General features: G+C 46.0%; 1 protein-coding gene across 1 annotated transcript in view; it reads right to left on the bottom strand.

Annotated features, from left to right (window-relative positions):
* CABCOCO1 (ciliary associated calcium binding coiled-coil 1) overlaps positions 1-26,430 on the bottom strand; it is a 296,096-nt gene that overhangs the window by 172,705 nt on the left and 96,961 nt on the right. Inside the window, exon 5 of the mRNA XM_073685413.1 lies at positions 21,665-21,737. Coding sequence (XP_073541514.1) covers positions 21,665-21,737 — 73 coding nt within the window. The remainder of the gene's footprint in view (positions 1-21,664; positions 21,738-26,430) is intronic.

The raw sequence follows: 26,430 nt of genomic DNA on the forward strand, positions 1-26,430 counted from the left end.
TTTTTAGCCCACTATCCCAGACTAGATGGCCTTCTGCAGAGGGCACGGTCGCTGTGTGCTCACTTCCGCCGTTCGCATCCCGCAGCTCAGCGACTTACATCTCTACAGAAGTCGTTGGGCCTGCCACTTCACCGGCTAAAATTCGATGTGCCTACCCGGTGGAATTCAACTCTGCACATGTTGCAGCGACTGTGGCAGCACCGACAAGCCCTGGTGCAATACGTTCTGACGTATAGCCTGGGCCAACGAGATTCAGAGGTGGGGCAAATCACGCTGGAGGAGTGGTCTCAGATCAGGGACCTATGCACCCTTCTGCACAGTTTTGAAATGGCGACGAAGATGTTTAGTGCTGACGATGCCATTATCAGCATGACTATTCCGGTGATTTACATGCTGGAGCACATGTTAAACAGAATTCGGAGTCAGGTGGTGGCACAAGAGGAGGTGGAGGAAGTAGAGGAGGAGGAGTTGTATGCGGAAGGGCTAACATCTGCAAGGTCCAGACGGTCGGCAGCACCAAGGCGGCAGGCATGTGAGGGTGGGGGAGATGGTTTTACCAGGGCGCATGGTAGCAGCCAAACTAGTGAGGAAGGTGCAGGAGCCCAGGAAGAAGTGGAGGACGAACTGATGGAAGACTCATCAGATGAGGGAGACCTTGATCACATTTCTGTTGTGCGAGGTTGGGGGGAGAGGACAGAGGAAGGAAGCATGATTGTTACCTCGCCACCAACACAACAGGGACTTGGTGCTCCTGGATGCGCAACACACATGAGTGCCTTCTTGCTGCACTACCTGCAACATGACCCTCGAATTGTGAGAATTAGAAATAATCCTGACTACTGGGTTGCCACACTGTTAGATCCCCGGTACAAAAGTAAATTTGCAGAAATTATTCCTGCCATAGAAAGGGATGCACGCATGCAGGAGTATCAGCAGAGACTGTTGCAGAATCTTACATGTGCTTTTCCACAAAATACCAGTGGTGCACGTAGTGAATCTCACAGTTCCAACTTGCCAACCGTGGGACCGTCAAGTGTTCAGCACTCAAACCGTAACAGAACCACAGTATCTGCTGGTAACATCAATTTTGCGGAATCGTTTCACCACTTTTTTAGCCCATCCTTTGCAAGGCCACAGGAGACAAGAAGTCTGACACATAGTCAACGCCTAGAGATGATGGTACAGGAGTATCTCCAAGTAAACATTGAAGCCACGACTGTGTCACTGGACCCTTGCTCTTTTTGGGCTTCCAATCTGGATAAATGGCCGGAGCTAGCCACTTACGCCTTGGAGATCTTGTCATGCCCCGCAGCCAGCGTTCTGTCTGAACGTGTGTTCAGCGCTGCTGGTGGTGTGCTGACAGATAAGCGCACGCGGCTCTCCACTGATAATGTAGACAGACTCACGTTCATAAAGATGAACAAATCATGGATCTGAAACGACTTTTCTACCCCTGTGTCATCCTGGGGAGAGTAAAAGCTTGATGATTGGTTAAAATCACCCTACCAACCGTTTTAAGCTTTCAAATTACTAATCATGTTTATCTGTATCTTGACTGGAAAATAATTTGGGCTTTGTAGCAGTGTGCAGCACTGATCCTATTAGGCCATCTATACTAAAGCTTCACCAGATTTAAAATTTAAAATAATTTTTAGCTGCATCTAGCCCGGAAAATAATTTTGGGGCTCCGAGATGCGCAAGACACATAAGTGCCTTCTTGCTGCACTACCTGCAGCATGACCCTCATATTGTCAGAATTCGAAGTAATCATGACTACTGGGTTGCCACACTCTTAGATCCCCCAAACTTTTCGATCAACCTTTTCATTTTAATAAAGACCAAAAAAATGGTCATTTTTGAAATTATAAGCATTAGCAGGTTGTTAGAAACTGAAATCAAACAGTTTTCAACTCAAAACTTTATTCTAGGTGATGTTACATTTTCACATAGGACCCCTTGTTCGAAAGGAGCTTCTGAACTCTCTCGTCCATTGAATTTGTCAGGTTTTGGATGGTTTCTGCTTCAATTGTTTTGCATGAGGACAGAATACCCTCCCAGAGCTGTTGCTTAGATGTGAACTGCCTCCCGCCATCATAGACACTCCTTTTAATGATGCTCCAAAGGTTCTGAATGGGGTAGAGGTCAGGGGAGCATGGGGGTCACACCATAAGTTTGTCCCCTTTTATGCCCACATCAGCCAGAGATGCAGATGTTTTAAGTGCAGCATGAGATGGTGCATTATCATGCAGAAAAATGATCTTGCTGTGAAATACACGGTTCTTCTTCTTGAACCATGGCAGGAAGTGCTGTTTGAGAAAATCCACATACATTATGGAGTTCATCTTTAGCGCCTTCAGGGATCCTAAAGGGGCCGACAATCTCTCTCCCCATGATTCCAGCCCAAAACATTACTCCACCTCCTCCTTGTTGGCGCTGTAGCCGTGTTTGCGTGGGGTGTCCATCAACCAGCCATCCTCCACTCCATCCATCTGGACCATCGAGCGCCGCACGGCACTCATCCGTGAACAAAACTGTTTGGAAATCAGTCTTCATGTAATGTTTGGCCCACTGGAGCCGTTTCTGCTTGTGTGAAGTGGATAGAGGAGGTCGACAGGATGGCGTATGCACAGCTGCAAACCTCTGAAGGACCCTGCATCTTGTTGTTCGGGGGACGTTGGAGGCACAAGCAGCTTCAAAAACTTGTCTGCTGCTATGACAAGGCTTTTTGGCCGCTGCTCTTTCAACCTGACGTAATTGCCTGTAGGAAAGAGTCCTCAATTTGCCCTTATCAGCACGCACACGTGTGTACTGTGAATCAGCTACATACTTCTTGATTGCCAAGACACTTCATCCTGATCATCGCACAATGTTGATTGTAGTCATGCCTTGACCTAAACACTCCACAATTTGTTGCTTCTCAGCAGCCGACACATCCTTTTTCTTTCCCATTTTGGCAGAAAATGTAGGCTGCTTAATAATGTGAGAGAGCCTTCTTAAGTAGTCTTGCCTTTCATTGGACACACCTGCCAAACTAATTAGCACAGGTGTCTGCAATTGCTTACAGTGATATAAAGAGCCGTGACACACATCACCATCAATGAGTTTAACTGACAAACAAACAAATTCTTCCCTTATCACTCCTAAACACTTTTTGCATAATAATTTGGAACGCAGTGTACATGTGCTTTTCCACAAAACACCAGCGGTTCACGTAGTGAATCTTACAGTTCTAACTTGCCAACCGTGGTCTGTATGGAGTTGTTCAATAAAGGGCCCAAAATTAAGATAACATAGATGGGAGAGGTCTCTATGAATAGGAATTCCTAAGTATTTGATACCCTGTGAGGGACAGGCAAAGGTTAAGTTGGACTGGATGGAATCCTATATGGATTTGGGGAGGGAGACATCGAGGGCCTCAGACTTCGCTGCATTGATTTTAAAATTTGACCATGTAACAAAGTGATCTATTTCAGCCATAACAGCAGGGATGGATATATGTGATTGAGTGATATATACTAGGACATCATCAGCAAATAGAGAGCACTTGTACTCGGTGCCTCCCACCTCAATCCACCTAATATTGGGGTTATGGCGAATTGATGAGAGCAGGTGCTCCGTCACTAGGATGTATAAGAGAGGGGACAGAGAACATCCCTGCCTTGTCCCATTGGTGATTGTGAAAGGTGATGAAAATGTTCTGACGCGCCCCCTGGGCCTTGGGACACCCGGAGCCGGACCCTTTTTGGTGGATGCTGGTGGTTGTAGTCTCCGTGGCGGCAACCCGGTTCCGTGGCTCAGGGCGGTCAAACCAGTGGCGGAACTATTTATGTGGTTTTGATGTTTAAATGTCCGACTACGCCACCCGTGGATTGCGGTCAGAGTGAACCGCCGCTCCAGGGCAGACCGCTGAGGCTGGTGTTGTGGGTGCAGCAGAGCGTAGCATAACTCCCCACGGGAGGAGTATAGCCTCAGGGCAGTGTATGCGGAGGATGGGGGTGATGGTGCAGGGCAGCAGCAGTAACGACACGGAGTCAGTGATGCAGTCCAGGGCCTTTACTCACAGTTCTTATTATCCAGACCACGTCTGCAGGTAACGGCTGCCCACGTCGTACTGTGCTCACCAGGTGAGGGGCTCAGACAACTCCCAGATAACTTTGGAGCACTTCACAGGACCCCCTTTGTGTGTCCTTTGTCTGACCTTTCTTACCAACACTTCTGTCCAGCTGCCTCGGGCCTCCTCTTGGTAAACTTGGCGCCAGTTTCCCTGACCCTATGTGGTGCCTTCCTAGCGGGTGTAGCGAGGGGCTGCGCCACATAAAATGTCAGAGCCTCCGGTTTCTAGCTGAGGGTCGTTTCCTGCCTCCACTAGTTCGGGGACCGGTCTCCCCCTTTGGCCTGACCCCTCCACGCAGGTGGATTCGGGCGTGCGGTGGCGACTCGCCCGTCCGCACCCCTGGGATCCCTTCATTCCTCGTTCCTGGAGCCTTCTCCGCTCCTCTTCCTTCCTTCTCCCTCTTCCAGGCCTGGGCCTCTGTTACTAGGCCCGCCTCCGGAGTAGAGCTCATTCAGAGCCCCTGCTCCCTGCCACTTCTGCTCAGACTTCTCTGCACTGAACTAAGATGGTGCCCACCTTTTATACTCCCTTCTCAATGCACCCAGGAACTGCTTCCTCCCTGCTCCTGCACTACAGGGTTCCCCTTCCTCAGTGTTCCCTCCCCCCACTCCAGCCAGGGACAGGGACTGTCGTGCCCATCTCAGGGGCATATTGGTCGCCCTGCCCCACGGCAATGTGGTGTAATGCATGCAGGTGTCGGGTCCTGATCCACACTCCATCCTTACCTGAGAGTGAGATATCACACCTCTGGGTGAGGTGCAATACGTCTGTAGCAACCGAGCCCTCAGGGTGCTACAGTTCCATTTATCTTCAGCCTAGGTGACGTATTGCGATACAGGGCCGTGATTTTGGCTATAAAAGGGTCCCCTAGACCCCTACCCCAAGCTTTTTAAGAGAATCATATATGGCGTGCCAGGAGACTCTATGGAATGCTTTCTCAGCATCCAACGAGAGTATCTAATTACAAATTTTTAACTGCATCTAGCCCACGAAATACTTTGTGCCTAGTAGCAGTGTCTGCTAGTCAGCGGATTATCCCGGCTGTTAAGCAAGCTACACCACCTGTAGTTTAGACACTTAATTTTTTCAAAGGAAATGATTCGGGACCATGGGATACTTAGTGAAGAGCATCAGGAGGCACCCCAAGGCATAGGGGCTGGGACTGGCATTAGGATGCCTTGCGGTGGACAGCCGAGCTCGATCCTTATAAAAGCTTTTTAACTGCAGCAGCTTTAGTGGACGCTACTGGAGCTGGAATTACGCGGCTGCTGGCATGAGACTTGCCCTCCAATAGATCCTTGTAAATGGATTTAAAGTGTATTCATTCAAATTAGAGAGACAATTTAAATTAAAAAGCTTAGAGCTGCCTCCACCACAGGGGGGCTCGCTCGACCCACCAGCGGACAGGCACCAGTATTGGGAGAGGGGGGCTGGCCGTCAGGGTTCACTGCGGCTCTGGCACAAACCCGGCGACACGGAGGTGGCACGGGCAGGAGCGGACTGGCCGTGTCGGCTTCTCACTTTTTGGAGTTTAGAAGGGCATGACATGCCTATATCTGTGTCTCCCCCTCCTTTTACTCCTCCACCTCTTTTATTTTCGCATGACTATATGTACTTGTCACTTTTCCATGTGTTAGTTATGTCTTCTGAGCAGTTTGTCAGCTTTTGGACACCTTTGAAGGTGTTTTCTATGTGTTTCTATGTGTTTTTGTTTGCCTGCCATTGGTTTTAACGGTGTTCGAAGGTGTTCGACGAACAGTTCGACGAACAGTTCGGCGAACACACGGGTGTTCGACGAACCGAACCGAACTCGAACACTACGGGGGTGGCTCAACACTACTTATAACATAGTCCATCTCAGTGGCTCGCAGGAATGTTACACATGTAATATACTAGAGCCTTTTCAGTGGAAGCTTTCTTGGCTTCAGATACAGTCTTCAGCAAGGTAACAACATCAATGTCCATATCAGGCACCATTTTTACCTTTTACCGGGTCTAGCTGCTTCCATCAGCTCTGTTCTGCCAAAGCTGTGCTTTAAGGCTCACCAGGTGTGGCCTCCAGGCCTCGTGCCTTCCAGGGCTAATGGTGTCCCAGACACAGAGATCAGGTCTCTTGCTTTCCTGTGTTTCAAAACCACCCAGATATATATATCCCTCTGTGCGCACAGGACCTGTGATGATGTCACAGTCATGTGATCAGTCACCTGAAGGGTGTAGCATCGACGTCTCTGCCCCCTGCCAGGCAGAGACGCCGCCTTCCAGCCTGCCTACCCGGAGCACCCGTCTGGCTATCAGCCGAATCAGCCTGCTTGTCTACCCGGACCACCCGTCAGCCTGCCTGCCGCGCTCATCCGCTGTATGAGTCAGTTCCTGCCATCTGACCCGTGGGAGTCACCTGCTCTCATACAAGGTCGGTCCCAGAGTGGCACCTGGTCCCCCTGCTCGGTCCCTCCCTGGTTCACGGAGTCGATTGAGCCGCCGTGCGACCTTGGTCAGGCCGAGTAGGTACTTAGTCACTCCCCTCTGGTCCCTCCTTGCACCGCAGCACAGAGGTTCCACCACCCGGATCCGTAACAAAGGGGAGGTACGTGGTCAGCCAGAATACACCCCCTCAGACATTTTGGCAATGCAGCAAGCCGCTGCATTACGATAGGCAGGCAGGCAGTGTATGTGGCAGACATACAATACATCACAAGAGGCTCCATTCCAGTTCTGTCTGCTGCTTCTGTTACAGATATTTCTACAAATAGCCTCAGGTATCAGGGGCCAGGGATAATTATTTTTTTTTATCTTAATCCGGATTATTTGGTTAAAAAGCAATCCAGAGAACACCGCGTTTGTGCTCCATTTGCTTGTTGCCACAGCAGAATACAGCCAGATTCTTTCCATATTACAACGTTAAAAATCCAGAAATTTGTAGTGAACGTGGAAAATATTGGCCTCCATTTAAATTTTTTTGCAGTGTGTCAGTGAAGTTATTGACATCAGGTTGCTGTGAAAAATAGTAACCTACAGGCCAGCTATTTAAAACTGTGGTTTTCTGTCACACATATCACATATAAGTGTGCTCCAAATTCAGACATTTCAGGCCTCCATTTCAAGTTTGTTGCACTATGTCAGTGAAGTTAGTGACACCAGGTTGCTGTGAAAAATAGTAACCTACAGGCCAGGTATTTAAAACTGTGGTTTTCTGTCACACATATCACATATACAGTAAGTGTGCTCCAAATTCAGGCATTTCTGGCCTCCATTTAAATTTTGTTGCAGTGTGTCAGTGAAGTTATTGACAGGAGGTCGCTGTGAAAAATAGTAACCTACAGGCCAGCTATTTAAAACTGTGGTTTTCTGTCACACGTATCACATATCACTGCGGTTCAAATCCAGCCATTTGTAGGGAACATGAAAAATATTGTCCTCCATTTAAAATGGGCAAGGCGCGTGGCAAGGGACGGGAAAGTGGACGTGATCGTGATGATGGTGCATGCAGAGGACGAGGCCGAGACCGTGGGCAAGCTGAAATTGTGCCACAACTCACACCCACATCTTCTCGCTCAACCTTACTGTCCTAATTAATATGGGACCACAGAACACCACTATTGAACACATAGCAGTGTGAAAAGGTTATTGGTTGGAAAGCAGATAATCCTTCCAGTCACTTAGCCACCACCACAACCACCCTGTCTTCCACACGGTCAAGTCTCAATAGCTGTGAGTCTGGACTGCATATTCCTCACCCTGATCCTCCTTCCTCCCACCATGTTGAGAGCCCAGAGACAACTGATCCCACACTTAGACACGCCGAAGAGCTGTTCACTTTTCCATTTATAGATTCGGGCCTCTCGCCCGGTCCACTTGAAGCGGGGCAAGAGAAGATCGCATGTAGCGATGCCCAAATATTTGAGCAGCCACGGTCACACGAAGGCGACGGTGGGAAACTGTCACAAGAGGTGGATGATGATGTGACACAATTGCCAGAAAGTCAGGAGGAGGACCAGGGTGAGGAAGTGGAAGATGAGGTGGTGGATGATGAAGTCACTGACCCAGCCTGGCAAGGTGACATGCAGAGCGAGGACAGCAGCACACAGGGGGAGGGAGGCACAGCACCACAATAGGCAAGAACAAGCAGTGTGGTGGCCGCAGACAGAAGGTGGGCAACCGTTCCAAGTAACATCAACACAATGGAAGTTGCCAGTACAACTGTTAGTTCTTCTCGAGACTGTTGTTTTCTAAAGATTCTGCCGATAACCCCAAAAAGGCCATTTGCACCACCTGCCAGGCCAGCATCAGCATGGGTAGCAAAACTAGCAGCCTGATCACCACCAGCATGATCAGGCACATGGCAGCAAAACACCAGACTAAGTGGGCCGAACCCCAGGGTCCAGAAACAGTGTCTGCGGGTGACAACACTGCTTGTTCCGCAGTGCGTGCACACCAATCCCCTGTTCATGGCGCATGCCAAGATGCCTCCCGCCCTGCAACTGTCGTTGAACACTCTCAACTAGCACCATCAGCAAGCATGTCCACATCCTTGTCCCAGCACAGCGTTCAGTTGTCCATACTCCAGTCCTTGGAACGCAAGTGCAAATATGCAGCTAACATCTCACAGGCCACATTACTAAATTCACACATTTCGCAAATGCTTGCGCTCGAAATGTTGCCTTTTAGGCTCGTGAAGACGGAAGCTTTCAGCAACCTCATGTCGACGGCCGTCCCTCGGTACTCGGTCCACAGCCACCACTATTTCTCCCAGTGTGCTGTCCGCGTATTACACAAGCACGTGTCCCACAACATTAGCCGTGCCCACAACAACGCAATTACTGGGAAAGTCCACCTAACCACGGACATGTGGACAAGTGCTTGTGAGCAGGGACGGTACATCTCGCTGACGGCACCCTGGGTTAACATAGTGGAAGCCGGGACCCAGTCGGACTTTGGGACGGAACACGTCCTCCCGATGCCGAGAATTGCGGGCCCTGGGTCAATCAGGTTTGCCGCCACATTCTACAGCTCCTGCACCTCCTCCTCCTCTTCAGCATCCATCTCCGAAATGACCACATTAGTCACAAGCTGGAAGCACTGCAGCACTGCCTCGGCCAAGCGGCAACAGGCTGTGCTGAAACTAATATGCTTAGGTGACAAACCACACAACGCTGAAGAGTTGTGGACAGCTCTGAAAGAGCAGGCAGATCTGTGGCTGACACCGCTGAACCTACAGCCAGGTATGATCATGTGTGACAATGGCCGGAGCCTGGTGGCGGCTCTGAGGCTAGGTAAGCTCACACATGTTCCATGCCTGGCCCATGTGCTTAACCTAGTGGTTTAGTGGTTTCTCAAAATCTACACGGATCTGTCAGATCTGCTTGTCAAAGTATGCCGCCTGTGTGACCATTTTAGAAAGTCAGCTACAGCTTCCGACGCTCTTGCCGTGCTTCAGAAGTGTTTGCAGCTTCCGGCTCACCAACTGGTGTGTGATGTCCCCACGCATTGGAACGCTACACTGCAGATGTTGGGAAGGATTTGTGAGCTGAAGAGGGAAGTTGTTGGCTACCTGCATCAACAAGGCTGTCGGTATTCAAGTCAGACTCCACACATAAGACCTCAGGAGTGGACATGGATGTCAGACACCTGTACCATCCTCCAAAACTTTGAGGACTCCACCAAGATGGTGAGCGGCGATGACGCCATAATTAGCATCACCATCCCACTTCTCTGCCTTCTGAAACGCTCTCTGCTCTCATTTAAAGAGGATGCATTATAGGCGGAGCATGATGAGATGGAGCAAGGAACAATACAGGGTGATTACACACAGCCCAGCCTCATCTCATCCCAACATGGATTGGGTGACAATGAGGAAGAGGAGGAGGAGGAAAAACAGGAGCTAGTTTCCTGCGCTATAGACGGTACTACCTATACAACTGCCATACTGTCGGTTCAGCGTGGATGACCAGAGGACATAGAGGAGGAGGAAGTGGTGGTGGATGAGGAGGACGGAGAGCATGGTTAGTCCTTGGTGAGGACACGAAAGTCTTGCCTCTCTGCAGTCTGGCACACATGGCTGAGTTTATGTTACGCTGCCATTCCTGTGACCCTCGCGTTGTCCAAATTTTGGATGACATTCATTACTGGTTGGTGATGCTTGTAGACCAATGCTACAGGGAGAACTTTATGTCTCTTATTCCTTTGCAGGACAGGCCTAATAAAATGGAGCAGTACGAGAAGGCCCTTGTTGCAGAATTAGTGAAAAAATTCCCATCTGAAAATGCTGGCGGCAGAGGTCACAGTTTGTTGGACAACCAAAGAGTACAGGCGAGAGAGCCACAAATGCAATCCAGCAGAGGCAGAGAAACACTGTCAAAGTACTGGGACAGTTTTCTCAGACACTCCCATCGCACAGGCCCTGAGGCGGGGAGTACTCTCACAAGGAGTGCAAAGTTTCGGGAGATGGTGAGGGAGTACCTTGCCGACCGTAAGAACGTCCTCTGTGATTCCTCTGTGCCTTATAATTATTGGGTATCCAAGCTGGACATGTGGCATGAACTGGCTCTCTACGCCTTGGAGATCCTGGCCTGCCTTGCCGCTAGCGTTTTGTCAGAACGGGTTTTTAGTGCCGCTGGTGAAATTATAACCAGCACATTCGCCTGTCAACCGAAAATGCTGACAGGCTGACTCTTATAAAAATCAACAATGGCTGGATTGGGCCAGACTTCTCAACACCACCGAATGATAGCAGTGTAACAAACTCAAATACAGTGCCTTTTCTTGGGGAGGTCTAACTCTATTCCCATGCACCTCTGTCTTCACAACCAGACAAGGGTATACGCTTTCTGATTTTGTCTATTTGCTCTTGTCCTCCTCCTTCTCCGCATCCTCATCCTCCACCACCATATCACCACCATATGTACCATATCAACATATCTACGTCTCTTGCAAGGGGCATTGGAGTGCCTCCAAATTTTTGGCAGCTGTTGCTTCACTGCATAGGCAAACATTATGAGAGACCCACTTCCTAATAATGGGAACATTGTTTTTAGGAGGCTCTCTGACTTCTATGCCTCTTGCAAGGGGCATTGGAGTGCCTCCAAATTTTTGGCAGCCCTTGCAGTCAGTAGGATCTTTCTTTAGTATAAAAACTAGAGTCGCCAATGTAACCTCAATGTAATCACATTGTTCAGCTCCTGCACCTTTTCCTCCAGTTTGGCCTCCATTTCTGAAAGACCACATCAGCCACAATCTGAAAGCACTGCAGCACTGCCTTGGCCAAGCGGCAACAGGCTGTGCTGAAGATAACATCCTTAATGCTTAGGTGACAAACGCCCACCGCTGCAGAATTATTGAAAGCTGTAATACAGCAGCCTGATCTGTGGCTCTCACCGCTGAACATACAGCCAGGCATGGTCATGTGTGACAATGGGCGGAACCTGGTGACAGAAATGACAGCCGGAGTAGATACGGTTTCCCAAAAGTCAGTCCTTTCACCGAGCTAAAAAATATGGCTGTGGCAAAATACAACTCAACGACAAGCTGTGGACTGGCTCCGTACCGTCCCTGGCCACATTCACTTGACCACGTGTTTGTGGTTAGGCGGTCTTTCCCAGTAAGTGCACTGGGGAGGTCACGGGGGATGTTGTGGGACCCGAGGTTGTGGAAGGTGGAGACGACACTGGGAGAAATAGTGGTGGCTGGGAATCGAGTATGGACACCCGGCCGCCATGAGGTTGTGGACAGCTTCCACCTCCACGAGCCTAAAAGGCCACATTTCAAGTGCAAGCAGCTTCCAAAAATTTGACAGTATAGTACTGCAGCCTGTGAGTGGGTGGGTGGCTGGCTGCATACTGCGCTTGCATTCCAAGGAATGGGGTAGGGACAATTGAACGCTGCACTGGGACAAGGACGTGGACGGTGATTGTTGAAAGTCTGCAATGACAGCTGCATGTCGGGAGGGATCTTAGCATGCACCAAGGATCACTTAGTATGGGCACGCTTAGGCAGTGACCTGGGAGTAAGAGATGCTTCCAGGGGTCTTCCCCATGCTGTTCCCATGTCTTTTCAGCACTGTATGCATGTGTCTGATGATGTGTCACACACCACATGGCCAGATAAGGTTGTAAAATGTTAAAATGACATTTCCCGGTGAATGCATTTGTCTTGGTTGAAAGCAATGCAAAAGTGCAAAACCGCATCAAAAACGCTACGTGTAAACACAGCCCAAGGTGTGAAGGAGCATTTTTGTCTTTGGTTATTTATTTTGCCTTATATACAAGTCATTACCCTGAAAAGGATGTTCTTTAACATATTTCCCAGGAAAATCCATTTTGGTTTTGTTTTTGCATGTTGTAGTCCGTAAAAGTGGCATAATACCTCTGACAACGTTGTTGACAGCAGAGACCTGGGAGTCAGAAATGCTTCCAACGGTCTTCCCCATGCTGTTCCCATGTCATTTGAGCACTGTTCCCGTCGATTTGGGCAATTTTTAGGCCCTCTGCAAACCGCCGGGGGGAGCCACCGGAAAAATGCTCGAGTTTCCCATAGACTTACATTGGGCTCGTTACTCGGACCGAGCACTCGAGCATTCCAATTTGCTCGACCCGAGCAACGAGTACCCAAGCACTTTAGTGCTCTCTCATCACTAATAGTAACACAGGTAGTTGACTGAAAGCAAGTACAGTCCTGCCTGTCTGGGATCCCTACTGCTACAGGCAACATACATGAAGGAGACCCAATCAGGAGTCTCCACATTTCCAAAAATTAGGGCCAGACACCACCAAAGTGGCATAAATTTTACCAGAGTAGAACTAGTATAATGGGCCATTGACACCCCTTCCATTACAGCCAACCCAGCAGATGGAAATCCAATTAGGAGTCTTCACATTTTAAAAAAAATAGGGCCAGACACCAGCAAAGTGGCATCAATTTCACAAGAGTAGAACTAGTATAATGGGCCACTGACACCCCTTCCACTACAGCTAACCAAGCAGATCGAGACCCAATCAGGAGTCTCCACATTTCAAAAACATAGTGTTAACATCAGCAGCAACAGCAGACACAGAAGCCATGACAAAGATATCATAGACTGCAATAACATTAGATCAATGTAGCACACTAAAAACAACACCATCATCTAGTCTGTACAATCTGCGATTGAGGTGCAAAAGTTCTTGAAGATCCATGACTTGCTCATCTTTATGAAAGTTAGGTGTTCTACACTTTCAGGAGACAACCAGATGTGCTTATCCATCACAACACCACCGGCAGCGCTGACGACACGTTCTGAGAAAACACTGGCTGCCAGGCATGACAAAACCTCCAAGGCGTGACAGGCGAGCTCAGGCCACTCTTCCATTTTTGAAGACCAAAATGTAAAAGGGTCAAAAACCCTCCCTGATGGTATTGATAATCATCTTGAGATACTCCTGCATCATCCTCTTCAGTTGTTCACCACATGTCAGACTTGTACCTTTTTGAGCTGGTGGAGCTTGTCTAAAAAATGTGTGAAGCGACTCACAGAAATTGTCTCTGCTACTTACACTGCTGCTGCTGCTAATGTTTTTGCGTTGATGAATTGACATTCCTGAGGTTGAAAGTTTAGAGTTGTGATGCACACTGTGTGCTCTCTTAAGGTTGTCTAAAAGCGGGTTTCGATACTCCAACATGCCATGAGCGGGTCCTTTTCCATGGCGAGAAGCATTTGGAAAAATTTACTCTTGTACCGTGGATCTAACAGAGTGGCAACCCAGGAGTCAGCACTATTTCAAATCCTAGCAATACAAGGATCATGTTGCAGCTAGAGCAGCAAGAAGGCGCTCATGTGTCGGGCTCTTCCATGAGGTTCAAGCCAATGTTGTGTTGGTGGCTTTGTAACACTGATGCTTGTTTCCTCCGTCCCCTCCCGCCAACCACGGACACCTGAGATTATCCTCTTCATCTCCTGACTGTTGCTCGCCCATCACCGCTTTCTACTCTATTTGTTCTTCGGCTCCTCCACCTTCACTAACAGCTTGTCTAGTAAAACGAGCCCACCTCGATCGCTGTAATACACCGTTACGTTGCACCCGCCTGTGTGATGACAATGTGGAACTTAGAGACATTATTATCCGTTCCGCATCCTCCTCTGCTTCCTCTTCTTCCTCTGGGACCAACACCTCCTCCGGCAAGTTATTCAAAGTCTGCTCCAGCATGTAGATGACCAGAATAGTGATGCTGATGATGGCACCTAACCATCTTAGTAGCCATTTCAAAACTGTGCAGAAGAGTTCAGAGGTCCTTAATCTGTACCCACTCCGCAAACGTGGTTTTCCCTACGTTCGTACTGTGTTGGCCCAGGTTACACAACATGAGATACTGCGTCAGGGTTCGTCACTACTGCCACAGTTGCTGCAACATGTGCAGAGTGGAATTCCACCGTGTCAGCACATCGCATATCAACCGGTTAACTGGTAGGCCGAAAGACCTCTGTAGGGATGCAAGTCGATGACACGCAGGGTGCGGACAGCGCAAGCAAGCACACAGCAACCGTGGTTTCTGAAGCAGCGCATCCAGCCCGCGATAGTGGCGGAGAAATTGGTGTACCACCAGGTTGAGGACATGAGCCATTCAAGACACGTGTGTGAGTTTGCCCTGGCATAGTCTACCATGAGGTCCGCACCGTTATCACATATGACCTTCCTTGGCTCCAGGTTCAGTGGAGATAGCCATTGCTCAAACTCAGCCTGGATAGCTATCCACACCTCTTCAACTGTGTGACTCTGATCTCCAAGACATATTAATTTTAACACTGCCTGATTGCGGTTAGCCCTAGCTGCGCAGTACGGAGGTGGTGGGGATTTTCTCTGCACTGTTGGAATGTGTGTCTCATTAAGACAGAGGTTGAGGGCGCAACTGGAGGCCCTAAAGGAGGTGGAAGAGGCAGTGGAGGAAGTGTTCGAAACAGAGGTTTTGTCCCGCAATCCTTGGGGATTCCAAGACTTGTGGAGCATCCCCTTCCCCTACAGCCACCAGAGTTACCCAGTGCTCAGTCAGTGAGATATAACACCCCTGGCCATGCTTACTCATCCAGCTGTCTGTGGTGAAATGCACCCTAGCAGACAAAGATTTAGTCAAGGAACGGGTGATGTTGTCTGTGACATGCTGGTGTAGCGCAGGCACAGCTTTTTTAGAGAAGTAATGGCGACTGGGCAATTGGTACTTGGGGACTGCGATGGCCATCAGCTTTCGGAAACCGTCTGTATCCATCAGGTGGAAAGGCAGCATTTCCTTGGCCAACAGATTGGAGATGGTGCTGTTCAACATCTTGGCTTTGCCCCTTGTAGGATCAAACAATCTTTTATGTGACCACAACTGCGGGACCAAGGGCTGGCTGATGTACTGACAGAAGGTGGAGCAGGGTGAACACGACAAACTTCTGGACAATGAGTGAGGTGCAGTCAGAGATGTTACAATGGATTGAGAATAGTGAATCTAGATTGTGAGCCCCGATGGGGACTGCGACGATAATGTATGTAAAGCTGCGGAATATGTTCGCGCTATATAAAAATAAAGATTATTATTGAGAAAGATGTGGTGTGCTCGGTGAAGCAAAAACAGCAGGCATGTCCACTTCCGTTACAGTTGACAGGCTCTCATTTAGCCTGACTGGAGTGGGTAAACAAGTTGAGGTTCTGTGGCCGGAGACCTGTGTGACGATACTTGGCATGGTGACGGAGGAGGAAGAAGCAGCAGATGCAGTTGATGGGGCAGCCGATGGTTGGTGAGGCTCGCTGGTTCACATTAAATCACAGTGAGATTGCCAGACTAACGTATGTTGATCGCACATGTGACGGTTCATGCATGTAGTAGTCAAATTATTGAAATTTTTCCCTCTACTGAGTCTTTTTTTGCAAAGTTGGCAGATAACGTGAGTTGGCTCATCCTTTGCAGACTCAAAAAAGGCCCATGCTAGGCAACCCTTGCCGCTCCTGAGAGCTGCAGATTCGTGACCACTGCTGGCCACAGCCAGAAGTTGTGGCTAAGGATGCAGTGCTCTGTGTGGTTGCATCACTCCGTGTCCGTGCCGTAGGCCGCAACGTAACCTCATCTTCCTTCTCCTCCACCTCCTCAGATGAGCTACTTAGCTGCGTGCCTCTAGGTTTACACCAAGTGGGATCTACATCCTTGTTATCCTCTCTGTTCTCCCATTCCTCGCCATGAAGGTCACCCTCTTCCTGCCCTGATAGCACAGTACAGTCTGCGTGCGCCTCAGGTATCTGAGTCTCATCAGGATAAACTTTCCCCATGGGAGTTAAAGTCTGGTGACAAGGGTCAGGATTCTACTAGGACCCTACTTCGTCCTGACCCAGATCCAACATAAAAAAATTTTGGGTATCGGTGCAGATGCTTTCCTACTTTTTAGTCTGTGAATCTTTGAAGCAGACCTCTGATGCCCATGGCATAGAATACGTGAACAATTCTGCAGACTCGCCCATCTGTGGTTCTCTACAGTCAGTTGGGCGGTTGGACAGTTGTGACACAGGGGGAAATAAGGGTAATTGGGGTGCCACCTCTGAGGAGGACTGTACTGTGTGTGATGTTGAGGTGGAGGAAGGAGGAGGAGAGGCCACTTGATGCAGCGCTTGCCATCCACTGAAGCACATGCTCTTTCTGGGTCACATCTACAAGGCGTACCGCAGGACGGCTGCCAAAGAAAGGGAGTCGAGTAGCCCATCCAGTAACATAAGTTGTTAGTTGTCTTTGGATGGGATGTGACAGTGTTGGTTCACTAGAGCTTTCACTAACATTACCACTATCAAGCCTATTCCCCCTTCCACCACGACCTCGCTTTTTCCCACTCATGTTGCTCAGATAGTATGGTTGGAGCATGTTATTAGCAACAAAAAATTAGATTTTTTACTGTAGATGAGACCTGTATCCAGGAGAATATATGCGTCAAAAATTTCAAGCAGAGATGTGGCCTGTTGTATCATGTTAGGAACAGAAGAAATTAGATTTTTTTTTACTGTGGATGAGCTCCATATACAACTGAATTTCACTGCAAAAAAAATACAAGCTGAGATGTGGCCTGCCGTATGTAGCACAGTAGTAACAAAAAAAATTCGAGTTTCAAAGGTGTACTTCTTCATGCAGCACAATATCAGCAGTGGAAAACAGAGTTTTATGCTGAAATGTGGCCTACTGTCTCTGTCTGGACTACACTAGTAACAAAAATGATTGATCTGCTGAAAGGTCGATTTCACAGCCACACAGGATCCTATCTATCTAAACTATCTGACTTAGAAGCAACCGCCTAGCTAACTATCTCAAATCTCTCAGTATCCAGGAGCAGCCTCTCTGCGCTGTTATACTGACACAATGGCGCTAAAACAACATGTCTGCTCTTTATATGGAGAGGGACATGTGATTTCGGCAGCCAATGACAGAAGCTCTTGTGTCTGGACGTTGTGGATGGTTACTGCGCCCTGATTAGCTTGCCGGAATCTGCACATATTAAGTTTAAAAAAAAAATATTAACAGCTCGCCGCTACTCTGAACGGTCCCGCCCCCTCCTCTCATCAAACACGTCCCCCCTGCTCATCATACAGCACCACTACCCTAGCCAGAGTCCTAAAAAATACAGTAGTTGAAACATGATCATTTCCCGCACTTTTGCCGAATTGGGACGATTTTCAGTAAAAATGCTGGGGTGTCTGATCATGAATCTGAATGTGCAATGGTCATGCCGAATTTGGAAAAACCGATCGTTTTTCAAGCAAGTTTGCTCATTTCTAGTGGTGGCACAGAAGGAAGACGAGGAGGAACAGGGACCATTTACACCATTATCAGGCCAGGCGTCCACACGTTTTTGAGGATTGGTTCCTGTACCAACAGCGAAAAGGTACACAAATGCCCAGTCAGGAGACAGTTTTGGAGGATGAGGAGAAGGATTAGGAGAAGGAGGATGAGGAACAACCATGTTCACAGCAGGGTGGCACTCAAAGCAGCTCACGGGCATCACTGGAGCATTGCTGGGGGGATACAGGCGATAGAGGTCACAGACGATACACCTATCACCGAGGACAACTTGTCGTTGCCTCTGGGCAGCCTGGCACAAATGAGCCAATACATGCTGTTGTGCATGCTCAATGACCGCCAAGTAGTCTGGATTGTCACAAGTGCTGATTACCATGTGGCCACCCTGCTGGATCTCCACTATAAGCACAACATGCCATTCTTATTTCCGTCATTAGAGTGTGGTTGGAAAATGCGTGAATACAAGCGCACGCTGATAGATGCACTACTGACAGCGCCCTCACCTGACAGCGGTGGCTCAGTGGAAGCACAAGGTAGAGGTGGATGACAGTTTCAACAACATGGTGGAAGAGTATGTGTCCACACATCTCCACATACTGATTCATGGTTCTGGCTCATTTGACTTTTGTGTCTACAAATTAGAAAAATGGCCTGAGCTTGACATTTACGCCTTGGAGGTGCATCGAGATGACTGATGCAATATATTGATTTGAAAAACGAATACAAAACACACAGCTGTCATGAAAAATAATTGCTTGACATGGCTGTGATGGCTCTGGAAGTGGCTACAGTCTAAAATCTTGATGATTGGCTGCGCTGCAGCCTTTCAACAAGCTTTATTAGACTATCAAACCCGAACAGGAAACCGGACATACTGTCACACCAGGAGTGAGTGCAACACAGAGGGGAAAGGGAAAGGGAGCCCAGACACTAGGAAAAGGGGGAAGAGGTGACCTCCTAATCTGGAGTAGCATCACCTTGCCTCCCCCTAACATCCCTATACAGCCTCTGCAGCTGTCGCCGATCACGTGCCTCGCCCTACTATCCCTGACGTAAGGCTAAAGCTGGGGGTAGAAGGAGATGAGCACTAGTCAACCTCTGCTAGCACTCTAAAGACAAAAGGGGAAGACAACACAGTGACATAATAACTTAGCTGTAGAAGAACTCCAACAGGGCACATGGCCTCAAGACTCCAAAGAAGATGTGATGCTGCTTCAGCCAAGTTCCAAGTAGAAATGAGTATAACCGGCGACGCCTACCTAGACACACCAGGTATATATACACCCAGACTAAAGGGAGGTAGTCACTGGGTCCTAAATACAGCTTCCTATCTAGGCAGCTGTCTGCATTGCCAAACGTGGAGACCTCCTGCAAACCGTAACCTATATATGTATTGATGGTGGTTCTGGGACTGCATTCATGATCTGATGGTGGTTTTGGAGATGTATTTCTGTACTGATGATGGTTTTTGTGATGTATGCATGTATTGATGGTGTTTTCAATGCTGTATTCATGTAATAATGATGGCTCTGATGATGTATTCATGTAATGATGATGGTTCTGATCCTGTAACAATATAGATGTAATCATCTTTAATTTATTAGGCTTAGAATTTATCAGAGTGCTGTCTTTTGCACACATGTACAACACACAGATTGAAAATACAGCTTTCTGAATGAGACCAGATACAGTGGTGTGAAAAAGTGTTTGCCCCCTTCCTGATTTAATTTTTTTGTGTGTTTGTCACACCTAAATGTTTCAGATCACAAAACAAATTTAAATATTATACAAAGATAACACAAGTAAGCACAAGATGCAGTTTCTAAATGAAGGTCTTTATTATTAAGGTAAAATGAAATCCAAACCTACAGATCATTATTTCCACCAACATCAGCAGTCAGAGGTTCCAATATACACTAAAGTCGGCTGAACCCATAAATATTGGTGGATTCGGATGCCGTTAGTCTAATTTGTATGGGTACTTTGACTAATATTGTCACGGGTGTGTCAGAAGTGACAGACAGTCGCCCTGCAATTGGTTGCAGGAGATCTCTATGTTTGGCATTACAGACACCTTCTTAGAGACTCTCTAGGACCCAGCGGCTACCTTCCTCCGGCTAATTAACACCCTGACCTGGGTGTATAAATACCTGCTGTCTGCCAGAGGGAGGTGCCGGAATTACTCACATTACCCTTTGTGAAGGCTTGAGTAAGTGTATTACTTCATCCTCTCTGGAGCTATGAGGACCGGTGTTCATCTCCCTGAAGTCGACTAAAAGCTAAGCTAGCTTCCCTTGTTTGTTCCTCCTGATTGTCTTTAGTTTTCATTGGGGATCGACTTGCACTCATCCCCCTTCCTTCCCTAGCCAGGGCCAAACTCCAGGGAAAGTCAAGGCGAGGTTCGCGTGCAGTGATTGGTGAAGAGCCAATATAGGGATGTTAGTGGATCAGCCTAGGAGGTCTCCACTCCCCCTTTCCCTAGTGCCTGGGCTCCCTTTCCCTCTTCCCTTTGTGTTGCACTAAGTCTTTCCCACACCTTGCATGACAACTATCCAATGAGTATGCACATTCCTATAGAATGTGCATATGACGTCTTTCAGACCTCTGTAAACCAGGCAAATTTTTTTAGGCAGAAGTGATTCTGGACATGCTGGCCTCTTTTGTCCTAAAGAGGTTTTTTGTATCTTTTCGATCATTTTTTTCTGATATTTTTAATGTCCACTTTTCATTTAAATTATGTTGAATAAAGTAGTGAGCAATTTCCAAGCATAAGCCTTCTGAAGAATGCATCGGTAACTTCTTTTAACTGTTTTGCATCTTTGGAAACCCGAAATGGTTAAAAGAAACTCAAAAGACTGAACATATAAATAGCAAGTCGTTTTTACCATACAGTTGATATGCTCAATCTTTTTAGCGTTTATTTAGCACATTTTCAAGTGCGTTACAGAGTACCCACCTGTAAAACACATCACACATATGCTTAGGTATACCCCGACGTACCTGCATCTTTTTTTTTCAACAAAAGACGCTTAAGGAACACACCAGCAGTGTGTTCTCTGAATCGTCTTTTCTGTGGTATTTTAGGACGTCTTTTGCAGAATTTTTTTTATTCCATAAATAACATAACAGTCGGAGTTGGAATCTACCAGGAAAAAAAAACATTGTGTTTGTATCAGAGTGTCACCCCCAGCCTGTTTTCATGGACCATACCGTAATCATCCATACATTAGCATTTCCTGTCCTGCATCTGGTGGGGGGCATGTGTGTCTTTGTTACCCTTTTCGACTCGCTAATACACAATTTTTCAGACGGGCTGGTGACTGAAACATTCTTCATCATTTGAGCTACCAGCAGTAAATATTTAAGGGAGTGGGTGTGGGTACCTCTACCCAACCAGGGGTTTGCTCCCTAGAGAGGTAGAACAATAAGCCACATGTTTGGTTCAGTAGTTGGTGCGGTGAAGGGCTAGGATCTGTTTTTCCGGCCAGATCCTAGTACCCTTGTATAGACTATAAGAGATTGGAGATCAGTTGTCATGTAGGATTGTGATGTCTTGCCCACCCTGAAGGATTTGAGGAACTAGTCTAAGGACTGTTTTATTTAGATTACCAGGTAGCGTCCCCGGATTTGTTCCTTTTGTGTGGCCACCTTGCAGACTCTAAGGAAGCATAACTACATTTGGTGTTATATTCTCCCAGTCCCAATAAAGGTTGTCGGATTGTTCACCGGCTTGTATGACGAAAACTGTCTTTTTGTAATGTTGTGACTTACCTCTGCTCCTACAATCATTTGATCCCTCGGGACAGTGAACATGCATTCATAAAGCCTATAATGCTGAAATAAACTAAAAAGAGAAATACGGTACATCAATATGCAAACAGAGAAACAAAAATATAACATAACTCTATTGGACAAATAACACTTCCTGCATACATACTAGTTATCTATCTATCTATCTATCATATATGTAATGTATGTATGTACCGTATATATATATATACATATACACACACACATATATACACACACATACATATACACCCGCAATATTTATGTTGAAAATTCTAAGAAATACTAAGTACTCCCTCTTTGAATTCTTTGGTTTTACATATTAGTAAAACATATATAAAAAAAACTTTTGGTCCTTTAAAGGTCTTGAAATCAGGTATCAGGCGTCAATATTTTTTTTTAACAAAAACTAGGCATAAAAGCAGAACCACTGTGGGCAAAATTAGGCCTCAGTCAGATGTCCGGAAAGGGTTGCAAGAGAAATACTCTTAGGCTACGGTCACACGATCAGTATTTGGTCAGTATTTTACATCAGTATTTTAAGCCAAAACCAGGAGTGGAACAATCAGAGGAAAAGTATAATAGAAACACGTCACCACTTCTGTATTTATCACCCACTCCTGGTTTTGGTTTACAAATACTGACCAAATACTGAAAGTGTGAATGTGGCCTTACAAAAAGAATATGGCAGCAAGGCTAAAATGTGTAAAGTGACATTTGAAGAAACCTAAAGACTCCCAGAACAATGGTCTTTGGACAGAAGAGACCAAAATGGAGATGTGTGGCCATAATGCTCTGCGCCATGTTTGGAGAAACCAAAACACAGCATATCAGCACAAACACCTCATAGCAACTGCCAGAGCATGATGGTGGTATGGTGATGATTTGGACTTGTTCTGCAGCCACAGGACCTGGCCTCCTTGCAGTCATGGAGTCAACAATAAACTCCTCTGTATTCCAAAATACTAAAGTCACATGTGAGGCCATTGTTATGGGCTTAGTCTTTATTAAATAAATAACGAAATAATGACACTGTGTAAGAGTGATTTTAGGCACTAACTGCAATGCATTTTGTTGTGGGGTTTTTTTTGTGGATTTTCATGCAGAAATTTTACAGCAACTCAATCAGTGAACATTTACCCTAAGGCCGGTTTCACACATCCTTTTTTTTTTTGCACATGAGAAAAAAATGGATCAATTTTCATTAGTGTTTTTCACCCTGTTTCTGGTCTTTGTGTTTGCGGTTACCATCAATGTTTCAGCCATTAGATCTTTTTTTGGACCATAAAGGGCAATTTTTAGCAGGAAAATTTTTTTTTGCTAAAAACGTGTGCAAATTATAGTCCAAAAGAATGCTGAGAGCGTCCTTCCTGATCACTGAGAGAACTATGCCGTGGTACAGTTCTCTCTCCACCAGCCCGACACTGATCAGTCTGATTGGAGCATGGCAGGAGAGAAAGCTAAACACTGTGTTCCAAATTATTATGCAAATAATATTTTCTCAGATTTTCCCAAATTACCGATATGAATTGCAGTCATTGTAATTTTCCAGTCAAATAACTATTAGAGTACAATTGAAAGGTTTTTGTACAAACTGCCTATGATAACAGTATATTTTTAAAAAAATAAAAAACTCAAACTGCACTCAAAATGCATGTTCCAAATTATTATGCACAGCAGAGTTTTCAACCTTTTCATTTTAATAAAGAACAAAAAATTGTCATTTTTGAAATTATAAGCATTAGCAGGTTATTACAAACTGAAATCAAACAGTTTTCAACTCAAAACTTTATTCTAGGTGATGTTACATTTGCACATAGGACCCCTTGTTCGAAAGGAGCTTCTGAACTCTCTCGTCCATTGAATTTGTCAGGTTTTGGATGGTTTCTGCTTTAATTGTTTTGCATGAGGACAGAATACCCTCCCAGAGCTGTTGCTTAGATGTGAACTGCCTCCCGCCATCATAGACACTCCTTTTGATGATGCTCCAGAGGTTCTCAATGGGGTTGAGGTCAGGGGAGCATGGATGCCACACCATAAGTTTGTCCCCTTTTATGCCCATAGCAGCCAGAGATGCAGATGTGTTATGCGCAGCATGAGACGGGGCATTACAATGACTGCAATTCATATAGGTAATTTGGGAAAATCTGAGAAAATATTATTTGCATAATAATTTGGAACACAGTGTAAGACCTATACATCACTAAAGCTGCATGGGTGCTGCAGGTCATTACTAGCTGACGGACTGTTCAGGGCATGTGATCGAAGACATGCCCGAAGGAATTATAAAATGTGGTAGTATGTACATGGATATATATATATATATATATATATATATATATATATATGTTTATTTACAAAGCGTGTGGCTGAAGCAGAGGGAAATCATACAGTTTGGGAGGCTGTGGGGGCATTATACTGTATGGGTGGCTGTAAGGTATCATAATGTGTGTGGTAAGCATAATATTGTGTGTGCAGGAGGGCTGTGGGTGCCATCATACTGTATGGGTGGGTTATGGGAGAATCCTACTGTGTGAGGGACTATGGAACCATCAAACTGGGGCGGGGTGGTGATGGGGGGCATCATATTGTGAGGGAAGCTGTTGATTAAAGTACAAGGCCTGAAAAACATGAGCAGGATGATTTTCCGCTTTTTACAAACTTTATAATAAGTATTACATTATATGGTTATGATTAGCTGCTACTCATAAGAATACATGTTATAGTCACCTCTATGATAACATGTATTAGAGGTAGCAGCTGCTGAACACACTTAATTCTGTTCAATACTAAGCAGGATAAAATAATAATGTGTTAATAATAGTAATATTGAGTATCATTAAAAACGTTGTCTAGTACTTTAGCATTGATGACCTATCCTTAGAATAGGTCATCAATTTCTAATCAGCAGGGGTCCCACACCCAGCACCCCCACCGATCAGCTGTTATCAATGTAGACGGCGGTGGCCCCCAGCCATGAGTACTCACTTGCGGAGCTGGCCGTCTGTTTGTAGTGGTCGAAGCAGGGTACTACACATCCGCCTCCTATTCAAATCAGAAGACAGAGCAACTCCCCAAATGAGTATTTCCGGCGGCGGCCGTCGCAGACACCGATACCAGCTGATCGGCGAGGGTGCCGAGTGTCGGACCCCGGCCGATCAGACATTGATGACCTATCCTAAGAATAGGTCATCAATGAAAACGTAGTGGACAACCTCTTTAATATCAGTTTATTGGTTTGTCCTTCCATAAGAGACACAGTTTCTCAGTAGGCAACTCGGGAAAATTAATTGCCCCCACCTGCCATATACAATAATGGTCACATTTTCAATACATGAAAATCAGATGTGTGCAAGGGGCCTAATAGTATAAAACATTCCTTAATGTACTGACGTTAGTTAAGGGCCATATTTTCTGCTTTGGAAATATCCAAAGTTCACAGCAATCTCTGATGTGGTCTTCACCCATTGTATTGTAACAGGAGGAGAGAAGAGTAAACCTTGAAGAAATCAGAGACCGACGGTCTTTGTTGTAAAAACTGCAGTGTGAATGTTGTAAAATTGACATGCAATTGTGCTGTAACGTGGAGAATTTCAGTGTCGTCAATGCATTTTGTTATAATGTTTTATATGAAAAGTATGTCCATTAAAAATCCAGCTAATTTATTACTATTAGATACTGTCTCAAAGAAAGTCATATTTTCTCAAATACAACACTGCCAGATGGGTTTTACAAAAAAAGCTGTAAAAAATAAAGTAAGGAGATTTATGTAAAAGGTCATTGTTCTGCCCCACTTTACACATTTGAGGATGACGCTGATGATATCATATGAGCTTTCAGTGAGGCATTTATCTAGAAGGAATCGTCAGATTCTTATAAATCACTCCACTTTATATTTTATCACTACTGTGACAACCAGTTCAGTAAAACAACTAAATAAAATAGTATTGCTCATTATCATGTAGGATAGTGAAAATTGGAGTGAAAATCTTCGGATAGTTGATGTGCTTTGGAGAGGACAATAAATGACTAAAGTCATTAAAAATATAACTTTTTAAACTTTTTTAAAACTTGACTGCACATTTCTAGAACTTGAGCCATAAATCTAACAGTATAATGTTATTTTCCTGCAGTCTGGAAGGCACTAAATAATACGCACCCTGTCTTTCTGAATGCTGACAAGCTGCTGTTGCAATATGTGGTATAGGTAATGTCCAGGTAACAGCATTGAAGCTTTCCACTGCACATGCTCACAAGCAGATCTCCTATTAATATTCTAGGACAGGTTCCCGCCATAGGCAGTGGCCATTATGATGCGCTATGGTTGATAGGCGCTCTACACAGAACATACTGATTCACTAATTAAAGCTAATTTGGATTTTTTTTATAATGACATTTCTAATATTTAACCATTTTTGTTTTTAATTTCTTGAGAACCCCTCTAATACATTCTTCAATGTAGCTCCTAGGTAGAGATTCACTTTATAGCAGGACTAAGCTAATTACTGTTTCAGTTTACCAATGTGAGAATATCTGATGCTCCCACTTTGTGGCAAAATATTTATTAAAAATATGAACTCCTTCCATGCCTATTGTTTTTGCTGAAATGCATATATCTGACTGAAGATCATTTATGTAATAGAGCTTTGTTAAACATTCCAAACCATTTAGCTTCTACAGCCTTTGTTTATCACTGTACATGACAGAATAACAGACCACTGAAGGCATTAATTGTGAATCTGTCAATG

Source organism: Phyllobates terribilis, unplaced genomic scaffold (genome assembly GCF_046119375.1).
Source record: "Phyllobates terribilis strain yellow unplaced genomic scaffold, ASM4611937v1 Scaffold_5__5_contigs__length_657084704, whole genome shotgun sequence".
NCBI lineage: Eukaryota > Metazoa > Chordata > Amphibia > Anura > Dendrobatidae > Phyllobates > Phyllobates terribilis.